Source organism: Poecilia reticulata, linkage group LG19, assembly GCF_000633615.1.
Source record: "Poecilia reticulata strain Guanapo linkage group LG19, Guppy_female_1.0+MT, whole genome shotgun sequence".
Taxonomy (NCBI): Eukaryota; Metazoa; Chordata; class Actinopteri; order Cyprinodontiformes; family Poeciliidae; genus Poecilia; species Poecilia reticulata.
The window spans coordinates 4,660,769-4,675,067 of NC_024349.1; the positions used below are offsets into that span (position 1 = coordinate 4,660,769).

General features: G+C 37.4%; 1 protein-coding gene across 1 annotated transcript in view; it reads right to left on the reverse strand.

Annotated features, from left to right (window-relative positions):
* Positions 1–14,299, reverse strand: part of nrn1la (neuritin 1-like a) — a 54,140-nt gene that overhangs the window by 7,968 nt on the left and 31,873 nt on the right. Inside the window, exon 2 of the mRNA XM_008436540.2 lies at positions 3,725–3,875. Coding sequence (XP_008434762.1) covers positions 3,725–3,875 — 151 coding nt within the window. The remainder of the gene's footprint in view (positions 1–3,724; positions 3,876–14,299) is intronic.

A 14,299-nucleotide genomic window follows, 5' to 3' on the forward strand; every position in this document is an offset into this window, starting at 1 on the left:
ATGTACAAATATGTTTTACAAGAGTGGAATCAAAGTGTTTTAGAGAAGTCAGACGATCTCTAATGAGCGGTGAGCTGTTTGTAAAGTTGGTCAAAGCTTAACAGCAATAATTTTGGTTACTTATAACGTCAAAAGAAAAAAAATACGTTTTTTTTATTAGTCATATTTTTAACATGTTATTCATTCATTAGCCAGAAAAACACTGAGAATAAAAGTTAAAATTTAAACACCAAACTAAATATTTAGCTCGTTAATTAAATATAACTAAATCATTTGTAAATAAATAAATGATGACCTAGCCAAAACTAATTTTTTGAAAAGCTTAATATTTAGTCTTCACACTAATATTTAGTCACAAATTAAATATTTAGCTGCAGACTAAATACTGAGCTTACCAACTAAACATTTAGCTTAAAGCTAAATATTTAGTTTGGAGTGAAATATTTGACTTGCCAACTACTAATATTTAGAATATAATAATTTAGCTACAAACTAAATATTTAGCTGAAATATACAAACAAAACATTTTTAGCAGGTTAAATAGTTTACAAACTAAACTTTTAACTCCAAACTAAATATTTAATTTGAAGCTAAATATTTAATGAGCAAGCTAAGTATCTAGTTTAAAAACTAAACATTTAGCTACTATTTAGTTGGCAAGCTAAATCTTAATTTGGGAAGCTAAATATTTTGTCTACACACTAAACATTTGTTTACCTCCAAACTAAATAGCAAGTCATCAAATATTAAGTTGACAAACTACATATTTAGCTCCAAACTAAATATTTAGTTTCCAAACTAAATTAAATTCAAAGAAAGTTACAAAAGAAAAATCTCTATAAAATGTTCTCAGTAAGTTTTCTGGCATTTTGAAACAGAAATAATTTAGTTGATTCTAACTAACCTGAAACAACAGAAGTTTGTTTCTGATTTAACTTTAAAATATAAAAGTAAGGTGGACGTATCGTTTATGTAAACTTCTGTTTTCAACTGCATGTGTGGCCATTTCTTTTGAAGGAACTGAATATTTAATGGGATGTCCTAATTTTCTGAAATATGACTGTATTTTCGTTTTGGACTGGGAATAAATGTGATCCCTCATGAGGAGCCGAGTGTTGCTGGGGGAAAAGTTCACCAGGATTTCCTTCCTGGATCTATTCCCACTGCAGCCCGGTCTTCCATAGGTAGCAAAAAACAATCTATGGATTGAACTAGATAGTTTCAAAGCTCTGCATGATAATTATCTGTGTGCCCAAGCATGTTCCTACTTGAATGCCAACTAAATATTCCCAGGAGTGAGGATCCCACTTACCTGAAGCAAAACCCGAGAGGAATTTGTAATTCAGCTTCCTGGATAATGAATGTCTCTGCAAAACTTCTAATTTCAGTCGAATCAAAAAGATAAATGGAGGCAACAAATAAACAAAATAACTCCTGTAAAAACAGCCGCCACAGGAAACTCTACTCAGAAGAAATTCATTATGTTTCCCTTAAGGAGGCTTTGTAAATCTGAATTAGCATCTGTTTGTCAGGAAAAATGAGAATCCTTCCAGGAGTCAATGACACACAGCGAGCAACAAAAACTCTCCGTGAATTATTATATAAGCGTAATCTCTTCATGGAGCGTGAATGAGTCACAATTTCCCTTTTAGTTTTCTTACGGCTCATTCATAATGCAGCGGGAAAGAACGCTGGTCACAATTCCTGTTCCGCTTCGCTGAATAAGAAGTTAACCTGTCAGCTTTGCAGCGTATGCGCTTTATAAGAGCGCAACTGCAGCTTTACGCTTCCTGCAGCTGCATCCGCTCAGTTGGGCTGATTAGAAACAATAACTAATATTTGGTTTGGGTAAAAAGTTTTCCACTGACAGAAACTTTCAAGTTGTTAACATCTCCTTCAGAGCACTTCTTTAGAAGATGGATGACAAAGGTGTGTGTAAATATAGCGGCGAGTCGAGGTGACAGAGCGAGGGACGAATGATGGATGGCAAAAGGAGATGAAGACCCGAAATATAGGGAGAATAAATGGGGGGCAAGAGAAAATGAAAGTATGTTTAACTGACTCCATCAGACTTCCAGTTTTAACCTCCAGACAGAGAGCGGGAGGTCAGATTCACAGATTATTCCTATTATTTTCATTCCTGGAGGAATTTGCTGTCATGTTCTTCATCTTTTTTTATTAAAGAGGAAATATTACCTATTTTACAGGCATATGGAATAAAGTAACAATGTTAACGTCATTTGTTAAAAATTTTACTTTGTAATTTAATGCCTTGAAATTGGGCCTCTGTCCCTTTAAAAGCTCATCCTCTTTCTGAAGCCCCGCCTTCAGGAAGTCATCACAACCTCTGTTAACCCTTTAGCAACGATTTCACCAGCATTGCTCTATAATGAGCTCAGCAGGTGTTCAGTTCAAACAGGTGTTTGCTAAATGCTGCTGGCTAGTCTGAAGGAGCAGACTTACAGCTCTGTAAGGCAGAAACTATGAGGAGCTGCGCCTTTAAGGCGGGGCTAGGTCCACCCAGGCTTTCAACAGCTGGATGGTTGCCATGGAGACTAAAGGATTTCTAAACAGCATGAAAGAATCAAAGTATATTTTTGATTAGGGAATAACATGATTATAACTAGATGGTTCAAAAGGTTCTTTTTATAAAATAAGAAACCTTCAATAAATTAAATGTTTTGATTTTTAGAAATATTTCAACAAACCCTGGATTTAATTTACGAAACATTTATAACTCTTTTCTTTTAAATAATACAAAAGAAAAAAAAATCTATACTTGAGTTTCTGGGTTTTGCGAATAATTGAACAATAATCTTGAAAATAATTGCTCCTGCAAAGGTTTTTGTGTCTGTAAAGCTTTAATTAGACGTTGTTTACTCGATGTTTCAATTTATTTCTTCATCTTGGAGGTGAATTCCTGCCATTTTACTAAAAAAAAACTTTTAAATAGCAACAAAAGCTGCTCTGTGCAGAGTCCTTGAAACCTCTCAAGGATTTTTCTGAACCTGAAAATTGAATAAGATCCCTTCTGTTTTACTGACAGAAAGTTTGTACTTTGGCTAAAACGTCTAACAGCCTTTATGTGTTTGCAGTCGAATCAATCTGGCATCACGAGGAAAGAAGAATCAAAGTTTTCTGTAGTGGAAGAAACTTTAAGGAGATGATTTTGGGCTGTTGCTCCATAAAAATGGACAAATTAGGAAAAAAAATTATGACTGTCAGATTAATTCTGCAAGACATATACTGTACTTTGTTCTCATTTATTTAGAAACGGAGGAATATTTATTATTAAAACCTTTGGTGTGCACAGAATAACTGACTTTTTGACTTTTGAAACTGTAAAATTTCCAAATTCTTTCTACAAAATTTCTGACATTACTCTCAAAATCTTTTATTTTTTCTAGCACATTTTCTGCATTTATAACCCAGAAATTTCCAGGTTTTTTCTAGCAAATTTTCTACTTTGCTAGAAATTTTCTAGAAAATTTTCAAGATTTTCTAGAACATTTCTGAGATTAATCTAATCTTTTCCTATCTACAATGGACCTGAAATGATGTCGTAGATAGCGACTGTCTATGAATTTGTAAAATTTGTAACTTTTCTTTGAAGGCTCATCTCCAACTCCCGACATTCGGTAATGCATAATGAGCTTCTCTAGAAACAGAGATTAAGAATAATCTGGGTTTTCTCTGTAATTCATGCTTGTTTCTGAGTGTTGACCTGCAGATGGAGTGGATCTCGTGGGTTTCCTCCTCCTTGCGGGCGTTGTCGGTCAAACTGTCACCCAGAGCCATCAGACAGCGAGCGAAGCCTTTGTAGATGGAGTGACACCTTCTGGTTGAGGCGGCAGCAACGGGACACGGACTCAACACTGGAAGACACAGAGACAAAACAAAACAAAAAATGAATGAAGCCAAACAAAAAATCAATCTGAAGCGAGACAAACTCTGTTTATCGAGGTGAAATGGGATCAATTGATGTCATTCAAAAGCACAATAAAGATATTAAAGCAAATGTTTTTACGCAACATTCACATTTTGCACATTTCTGTACTTCCATTTGGTTTCTGCTGCTTCTAAAGACAGACAAAGCACTTAAAAAAAACACCCATACAGTTTTTGTTATCCATCCATCCATCCATTTTCTTGCACCCTTGTCCCTCAGTGGGTCAGGAGGTGCTGGTGCCTCTCCAGCTGACGTTCCGGGTGAGAGGCGGGGTCACCTGGACAGGTCGCCAGTCTGTCGCAGGCCAACACAGAGACACACAACCATGCACACACACACTCACACCTACAGGCAATTTAGACAGACCAATTAACCTGACAGTCATGTTTTTGGACTGTGGAAGGAAACCGGAGTACCTGGAGAAAACCCACCATGCACAGGGAGAACATGGAGACTCCATGCAGAAAGACCGGGGCTGGGAATTGAACCCAGAACCTTCTTGCTGCACGGCAACAGCTCCACCAACTGCGCCACTGTGCAGCCCCAGTTTTTGTAAATAAATTAATATTTTTTAGTGTCTGGAAAATGAGCCATTTCAAAAACCTGCAGAATGCAACATCAAAAATCAGCAGGCACTGCCTGTAATGGTCAGAACTCCAAACGTTACCTAGCAACCCAGGTGGAACTCCAGCTGTTACCTAGCAACCCAGGTGGAACTCTAACCATTGCCTAGCAACCCAGGTGGAACTCCAACCGTTACCTAGCAACCAAAGCTGAGCTCCAGCATGTTTGGTCTACATGTGCTGTACAATGGCTGCTGGAAAATGCAAGTTTTGTTGTCGACTAACCAACACTTCCTGCATTCTTGTCAGCTGCATTTTAGGCAACAAAATACTCATTTTCTGATTTTAAAAAATGAATTTCTTTATTTATTTAATTGGATCTTTCAATATATTTTTATTATTGTATCGAAAAAGTTTAGGTGGTTGAATAAAAATCTGCAGTTTTTATCCAATCAATTGACAGAATAATCCACATTTACAGAACAACACAAACCAGCAGCAGAGGTTCAGCCAGCCAGACGGAACAAAGTCAACAAATTGTGCAATCATAGCTTGTTTGTCCACAACTCGTCTGACGCCGCTGGTTTCCCCATGACGGTACTCGTTAATTACTCTCTACATTTGCTCAGCACTGCAGCTTAATGACAATGTTCAGAACGTAACATTTATTTTCTAATTTTCTATTTTTCCATGACATTGAGGAACCGCTCCTGAGTTCTGCATCTTTCTCTTAGTGCAGCTATTACCAGCGTCTCTCTGAAGCCCAGAGCTGTTTGTTAATCCGCACACGAGAAGGGAAAAAATTCTCGCATAACTCTCAGATGAACGTTTGAGATAATAATTCAGATTTTGTTCAAGTGTTTTTCGTGCCACACTGCGATTTGCTCATGCCTTCACAGACGGCAGGTAATCAGAGTGTGTGGGCCGTACCGCTTGATTAACCCGGTCTGATCGTTTAAGAAGCAGCAAATGAATCCAAATCAGATCCCAGAGAAGCTAAAGTGTAGCTGAAGCACCAAACTGAATCATTATTTCAGATTTTACCTTTTAAAACCCAAATCCTCCCAAACATGTTGGGCTCAACTGCATGGATTAATTTTTAAAAACATTTATTTTTCTGAACATGAGGTAGAATGTTGCAGATTTTAGAATGGGGGTGTTCAAAGTGCGGCCCTCGTGGCCCTCGTGGCCCTCGGACTGATATTTTTGTGGTTCAAGAGTGATAGAAATTTGTTTCTTGGACTTTTTATTGTTAATCAGAATTACGGCCTACATTATTTTCCTGCACTGGAAAGTATTCATCTATCCAGAGACCAAAAGCCTTCTTTGTGCTTTTAATTAATTTATGGCTAAATATAGCAAGCATTTTGAAAGAAAGTGACTCAAATCCTTTTCTAAAACTGAAACTACATGTGTTTAACCGAACCTGAAAGAATTTGAAAACCATGTCTGTCTTTTCATACAGCAAACATCCAAAATCCTTTTAAACGTTTTATTTTGAAAATAACTAACGCCTCTTTCACCAACGTAAGGAGCCGACTTATCGGTTTTATCGATGATCGGACAGAGTAACCCTGACGCAAAACTTTTCTCTTTCATTTATTTATTCTAAAAACCATCAATGTGTTCAGAAGAGACACAATTAAAGACATTGATAGATTTCAACCTTTTATATAATTTAACTCAGATAATTAAAATGACAGGCGATTTGTTGATTCATCTTTCATTTTATGTAAAGAAAACGTGAATTCACACACCAGCCTAAAGCACAGTACTATCAGGTAGTTAAATGTGATGATTTAGGAGTTTTTGTCCTCCTTTTGTTTATTTTTCTAATAAAAATAAGAAAGAGAAAGAGGAAATCGGCTCAGAATCCATTTCAACCAGATTTGTTGTCCAAAAAAAGGAAGCACACCTGCCATGTGGAAGCTATTTGTAGGAAATAAAATCCTGCTTTGAGCAGAAATGAGCTCACATTACCTGCATGTCAAACCGAAAAACATCCAACATTCTTATTTTTTTTCAAACAGTGCAGTACGTTTGCATCGGCGGCGATTCTGTTCCAGAGAAGAGATGACGCCTCAGATGGAGGACAGACATGTGATTGATAAATAAATCATCAGGGGCGTCTGCCACAACAAAATCAGCTGTCACAGCCTGGGAGTGACACTCGAAAACGGAAACACAAACGTGTGACTGACACAAACTTTTTGGGATTATTTCCGTCTGTTCTGCAGCCGCCACCTCCGCCATCTGATGGAGGAGAAAGTGGAAACAAGAGAAGCTGCCTTGGAAAAAAACAGAAAAGTTTCTGGCGTCTTCTTTCTTTCCGCCATCTGTTGCTGGCTCCTGCCTTTGTTTGAATCCATCTCTTTACTCTTTCATCTCAAAGCTCCAGTCTGTGAGACGCAGCCGTACAGGTGACTGCCTGCTTTAATCAATTACAGTGTGTGAATAGCTGCTGCTGCTGCTGCAGGCAGCCTGGGGCTCAGGCTCATCGCTTAAACCATCGTTTGTGCAGAGATCTAAAAAGTTAATGTACCCTTGTAAATGCCAGATTTCTGAAACGAGGTCACGATACAGAATTTTATAACTTTTCCACCTAAATGGTGGAAAATGTCCTGATTGTACCAATGTTCACATGCATGTCTTTTTATAATGAAGGGATTAAAATTACAAGATAAGAACATGTCCACACTCATCTATTATATCCAGAAGAATGTTCATGGTCAGATGAAACCAGATTAGACATTTTGCCATTAAAACACGGCAGTGGCAGCATCATGCTGTGGTGTTTCTTTACATCGCCTTCAGTTATTAAAGCTAGAAACCAGAGATCACCCTGAGGCCTCGATGTGGTGACGGACTCTGACCTGAGCCTTCAGAGACACATGAATGCAGTTACAAAGCCAGCCTTCTATCACCTGAAGAACATTTCCATGGAGACGCAGCATTCAGCTTCTATGCGCCACCAATCTGGACCAAACCTCCAGAAAACTGTAAAACAGCTGAAACACTGACTTATTTAAATCTAGACTGTTTAGAGTTGCTTTAGAACCATAACAAACAAAAAGTTGACCCACATGTTTGAGGAATATTGATAGTTTTGATGATGGCATTCATCAAACAGTAATCTTTGTTTCTGGTTTTATCAGCTGTTTAGTGTCTCTCATGACTTTGTGTCTTGGTGTTTTTATGATGTAAGAGACTTTGAACTGTTTAGCTGCTGAAATGTGCTCCACAAATAAACTTGATTGATTAAAGGACTGAAAAATAGACAGAAACTCATCCATGTGTTCAGCAGTTAGCTAAAAAGTCAATCTGTTGCCATCACGCCCACCTGGTTCTGCTCTGCTCTGCATCCCCAGAACCAGAACCGAACACGGAGAAGCAGCATTCAGTTTTTATGCTCATCTAAATGTCCAGAGTACTGAAAAACTGACAAAAACAAACAAACAAGCAAACAAAAACTGTGCTCCCATTACAGATGTGTGCTAATGAGGAAACAACACAATTTTACAATGTCAGTGTTTCCATTAAAGTCCATTAAAATTACACACGATTAACGTTGTTCACTCGATAAGTTGTTACAAATCATATCAACAAGGGATGTAAACAGCTACATCCATCAGCCATCAGCGTCTTTATCCGGGCTTTGGAGCAACAAACTCGGGAGCGGTTATGTATGCAGTGTTTAGGGAAAACTGTGTCGGCCATTTTACAGAAGAGAAATTAATTTATGGATTCAACACATTGTAATAACACACAACTTTTATGAACTGTGATGCTGTGAGAGCTCCGGTGGAGCCGTGAAAAAAACCCCATCATTGTCCTCCTACCACTTCCTGTCTATTCTTCTGAGTTTTCACCGGTGGCAACTTCCGGCTGTTGATCACGTGACTGAGGTGACGCGAAAACAGTGTTTCCATTACAGTTTTGCTAAATAAATCTATTTCCACGTGGCTGAAAAACCACCTCATCCTAGCGCAGAAACATTTGATCAAAAAACGAGTTTATTTTTGCAAATTAATTTTCGTAATTCCAAAAAACGCAGCGAGTCAAGTGGCGACAGAAAGACTGGGAGAAAACACTGTGAAGACGCTGTTGGAGCTGGTTGCTGGTTGTGACGGCAGATGGATCATGTCATGATTAGCGAACCCGGCGGCTGGGATGACGAGGGTTTGCGTCGGACCGGAGCCTGACAGGTGAACAGCCGATGCTAACTGGGTCAGACGCTGCAGCGCCGCGGCTCCTCGGGGACCTGCTGGTTAATATTTCATAAAGCCATCTTCTGTCTTTGTGTTTTACTTCGAGGAACGCCATTGATTTCAGAGCAGGCTGTCCTGGAGGTTGAAGATATATTGGCTTCACTCATGTAGCTACATCAAGATTTAATGAACATAATAACAGCTGGAGGAGGAGAAGCACAAGTGGAAAAAAGGAGTAAATGTCCGCCAAAAACTCAGAAATTATGAAAGAAATCTCAGATTTTATTTTAGAAAAAAAGCATTTCTGTAGCAAATTTGTTCAATTTTCTAGATTTTTTTAAAAAAGATTTATCTCTTATTTAAAAAAAAAACTTCAAATTTATGAATCTGAAAAACATTTACTAGAAAAATTCTAATTCAAAATGTAATACAATTTTAGATTAATCTCAGAAATGTATATTAAAAAAAAACTTGTCAAAAATTTTCAACAAAAAATTAGCTAAACTCAAAAAAGAAATGTCACTTTTGAAACTCAGAAATTTCTAAGTTTTTTTCAAGAAAAATTCTTTGCAGGAGATGTTTGAATTTTCAAGGTCATATATTTGTTTGTGTTTTTCTAGAGAACCTCTGGGATTATAATCTCATAATTTCTGAGTTTGTTCTAGTATTTAACTTGTGAAGCTCAGAGTTTACTGGTTTTCTAAAAAAATTCTGATGTTAATCTCAACACTTTTTTTTTACTTTTCAAGCTAAAAATTCACTATTCATTCTAGAAAACTTTTGAGATTAATCTCAACATTTATGACATTTCTGAATTTTTTCTAGCAAATTTCTGTGATTGATCTCATAATTTCTGATATTTGGTGAAATTTGACTCCTTTGTTTCTACATACATTGGCCATAAGACGCCTTAGGTAAGACATGGTAGAGAGAAACATGGAGTAAAGCTGAAAAGAAAAACGAAAAATTGAGATAAAATGATTAAAGAAGCACAAAAGGATAGAAAAAACATTTGACCATGAAGTAAAAATCTGAAGGACATTTAAGAATCGTGACAAAACCATATTAGAAAACTAAAATAAAACTCTTTGTGTTCTCAGAATAGCTAGTCATGTTATTTCTGAAAGAAAAAGATTATTTTTTATTTCAGTGGGGAAGGTTACATATTTCCACAACTGTGTGTTCTCTGTATTTATAGGTATCCAGTTTAAAATAGTTTTCTTGCTTTAAGATGCCTCTGCAGAGAACTCAAACTATTCTCATGAAACGTGCAACAAAACCAAACTTTTGAAATTCACTACATGCCATAAAAAAAAGAAAAATCCAACATCAACGTGACGATGAGGAAGCTGCAGCGTTCCCTGCAGCTCTGGTCCCCACTGGCAATCAAGTTCTGGTCCAACAGTTTAATCTGTCAGCGCTTTTGTTAAAAATGATTTCTTTCAAGTTTCTGTTAAACCAACAACAGCAGCAGCAGCAGCAGCAGCAGCAGCCAGGCTGAGTCTGCAGAGCAGAGGAGATGCAGCCAGGTGATGCTGGGTTTTATTCATTCTTCAGTCTCTATACAAGCAGGTAAACATTTAAACTTATTCTTAATATATAAATAAATGTGCATCAGTCAGACATGAGTTTCACACATGAATGCTTCAATTTGGATGTGATTTCCACTGATGTCGTTTATTTGTGTTTTTCTTGTTTTGATAAAGAAATAAGTGCTGCTGTTTATGTGATCGCACGAATGTATTAAAAAATCTTTTCAATTATATTTGTTCTACAAACTGAATAAAATAAACAGGTGTGTTGATACAATGTCAGGGTGGAAAGACATCAGCAACGTACAGGGAGTAAAGTAACAGAGTAAAAATATTTAGCAACAAACTCAGTATCTAGTTAACAAGCTAAATATTTATATTCAGACTAATTAGTTAGTAAACCAAATATTTAATTAGCTACAACTAAACATCTAGTTACCCAACTAAATATTTATCTACAAACTAAATATATTCAGGACAGAATATGACTGCTGTTCATAATTTCTCTCAGTCGAAAGCATATCCTTCTGTTTTATTCTTATATTTTGTGTGAAATGTTGCTTTAATTCCTATAATTACAACCACAGACTAAGTGATGTTTGATCACATTTAAACTTGTTTTGGTATTTATTGTGTAGCAGGAAGTTTAATAGAAGGTGAAACTCGATTTCTTCATGTCTTGATTGAAGCACTCTGACAAAAATAAAAAGCTGTTAACGTCACAATATGAGGTTTTGAAAATACCAAACGTGGACCCTGAGGACCGACTTACGTGAAAGAGTTTTTAAATATGTATCACTGAATTAAGATCCAGTAAGCTTCTGTATATCCGTTAAATTGAGGAAATGCAAATCGAGTGGAAACCTGGTAATCCCGCAGCGAGTTGATCTGAACTTCGGTTCAAACGTCCTCTTCAGGAAAGAGCCGTGTGATTAGCTGCTCCACTCGTTTTTTGGTTTTTTTCCAGCCTCGGCTTTCGGAGTGCAGCTGGGAAATCTAAGCTGGGGGAAACATCTGTTTAGTTGTTTCTGGACCGGCTCGGATCAGTTTGCAGGAGCTTTTCCGTCTCACCGAGGTCACCGGGGGGTTTAACTTGGAGCGTTTGCTGCTTTAACATTACGCCTCAGCTGAAAGATGGATCTCCTGGAAACGCTGCAGGACTGCAAACTCACTCTGTCTTTGTGTTTATACTGTAAAACTACTTTCTGATCAAAACGGAGTTGAAAAATCCTACCAAGTGTTTCTGTTGGTGTAGGTGAGGAGATTAAACATCAAACTTTAATCATTCTTTAAATTATTAGTTCTTCAAAAATCATCTCTCATTCATTTATTCAGCAGAGTTTTCCAACCGTACCGGCAGACACGGGGTTAAAGAGGAGCGGCAAAAGCAAATGAGGTGGATTAGCAGAGCTCTCCGATGGTTTAATCTACTGTGAAATATTGTCTCACTGTCATAAACAACACTGTCTTCAGTCAGAGGTATTTTCAGATTTGCTGCAAGACTGACTGCTACTGGAGATCCTTCCTGCATCACCGTCCAAGACGACTCTGACGATGCAAAGATAATGTGAGATACATTTAATTTCCCTTTGGGATAAAGAGCAACTCTTTCAAAAGTGACTTTTGTTCTAACTTGACTGTGAGGCTAAAGAGCAACTAGAAGATGAATTTATACGTTGAAATATGCAAAGTAAATCTACCAAATACATTTTTTAGTAATTAGTATTTTCTACACCTTCTTAAGTTTCCTTATTTGATCTTAAGTCCCATCTGGTGAGTGATAAACTACAGAGATGGATTACTTTGATATGATGCTGTATGTTGAGCCTTTAAAGAGCCACTCAGAATCCAGACACTTGAAAGCTGCTCTAACCGTGGATATTAATTAAAAACCAAAACTTCGCCCAGACGTTCATGCAGCTGGAGATGAGGTTCAGCCAAAACATCCTGGGGTCACAGAGAGCCGTTTTTTTTTTAACCTTCTGGAGTCCGAGCTCCTGCGGATGCTACGACATCTACCTTCCCTTTTAGAGGGACTAAAAGGTGAAAAAATAAATCATTAAGTGAGCGCAAGACATCGTCGAGTCTGCATTTAAATCATCTGAGAGCCCCATTGAGAATTATTAAAGCTTTTTCGAGGCTTCCCCATTAGGCGGGAGTGAGAATCTGCCAAGGTTAGTGCAGCTGGGCGTTCACTGGCCTGAATTTGAATTAACGTCGTTAACACTTAAAGATGTCTGAAGTTCTTAAGTTTTATAAAATGATTCAGAGAGGAGAAACTCTGTCCTGTTGAATTAAAATAAATAACATTCTGAAGTTTAGAATGACTGAAGACGATGAGAAAAGTTGATGCATCGAGTGACAGCAAGTTAGAAAACGTCAGGGTGGCGCTGCAACACGCGGTTATTTTTATGAATATTTCACTGAGATTGTTAGCATGACACCAACTCCTCTGCTTGAGGCCGAGATTGACCTTTGACCTGGAGGCAGTAAATTCTAATGCATAAACTAAACCTGCTAAAGAAACTAAATATACTGAAGGATGATGCATCTTTTCAGAATCTGTTCATCTGCTGCGGTTTATCATGCAGTCATGGTCAAGGACTGGACCGTAAACGCAGGAAAAAAGCAATAAAATGAAAATTATTATAAAAAGCCAAGACTACCAGTGATTGTGATGGATTTAAATGCATTTTCCAGCATATTTTAAAGTAACTATGTGGGCTCCATTTGTTATGGAAATCCTGTCTACATCAAACAAAACTTAAAATAATTTAAAATGACACAGTGGGTTTCCAAAGTGCGGCTTGGGGGCCATTTTCAGCCCCCTGGGCTGATTTTGTGCGGCCCCTGAAAGAAAAAACTTTTCCCCACCAACACAGATGGTCGATGCAGATGAGACTTTTTTTCAATTAGGACAAAATTATGACACACAAACAAAAATGTTCTCACAAAAATGTTAGATAAAACACAAAGTATTCATATTTTAATAACCAAACTTCCTTTTTCCCTTTAATTTCAAGGTAAATACGACCACAGCTACCCACCAAAGCATCCACATCTAATGTTTTTAATTACATTAGTAAAACTTAGCTAAATACACCAAAATGTTTTCAAATAAAGAGTGACCTAAACCATATCTTTATTGCCCACAATAGACTACAGCTTTTCATTTCTGTATGAATAAAGTGGCTCCTTTTCTTTCATTAAGGAAACATACAAAACTTCAACGGCATGTTGGGGTCAGATAGAAAAACCAGGATTAAATTTCTGCCAAAAACCCAGAAAATTGGAGATTAATCTCAAAATTTCTTGGTTTTTTGGCTACTTGGATGAAAACTAGTGGGTCCCTCCTCTTTACGGATTCACCTTTTTGTGAATTAATTTTCTAAAATATCCATAGGAAAATGCAGATTGTGAAGCTGAAATACCTAGCTGCAATGCTACTTAATTGTACTGAGTATTTTCAAACCAGCCAATCCAGAAGCTCCATTTATTTTCCTTCAAACTGATTGGCTGAACTCCAAAGAGCCAAAATAAGGAAAGTTATCTCCTGCAATTGTACCAGAACTGTTCCCACTGTGTGTATTTTTACATTTGAACTATTAAAATCAGCAGTTATGAATGTTTTTTCTGTGTGTTAGCCGATTCAAGCTACTCGGAGCCTAAAGTTCTGCTTTTAAAGTTTTCCGTGATCAAAGTTGAGTTGAGTAAAAAGTGCAGTGCCTTTCCGGATGCGTTTGATAATGAAGGTTGTTAATTCTGGAATAAACTATATTGAATGAAAAAACAAGTGTTTAACACAGACCGACCTCGAGAAACGCAAAGAACATTTCCAGACGTTCCCTTTTGATGGTTTCAGTTAACCTTAAACTCCCTGAAATGACGATGGAGGAAAGGTCACCTGCGTTTGAACTCTGTCATTCACGTTTGCGCAGAGAGGAGGAACAGCTTTCAGACGGGGTGTAATAACATCTTGTGTGCGTTGTGGAAAGAAAATGAGAAGAAACCCAGAGGTCAGTGTATATACACCTTAAAAAATCAAGT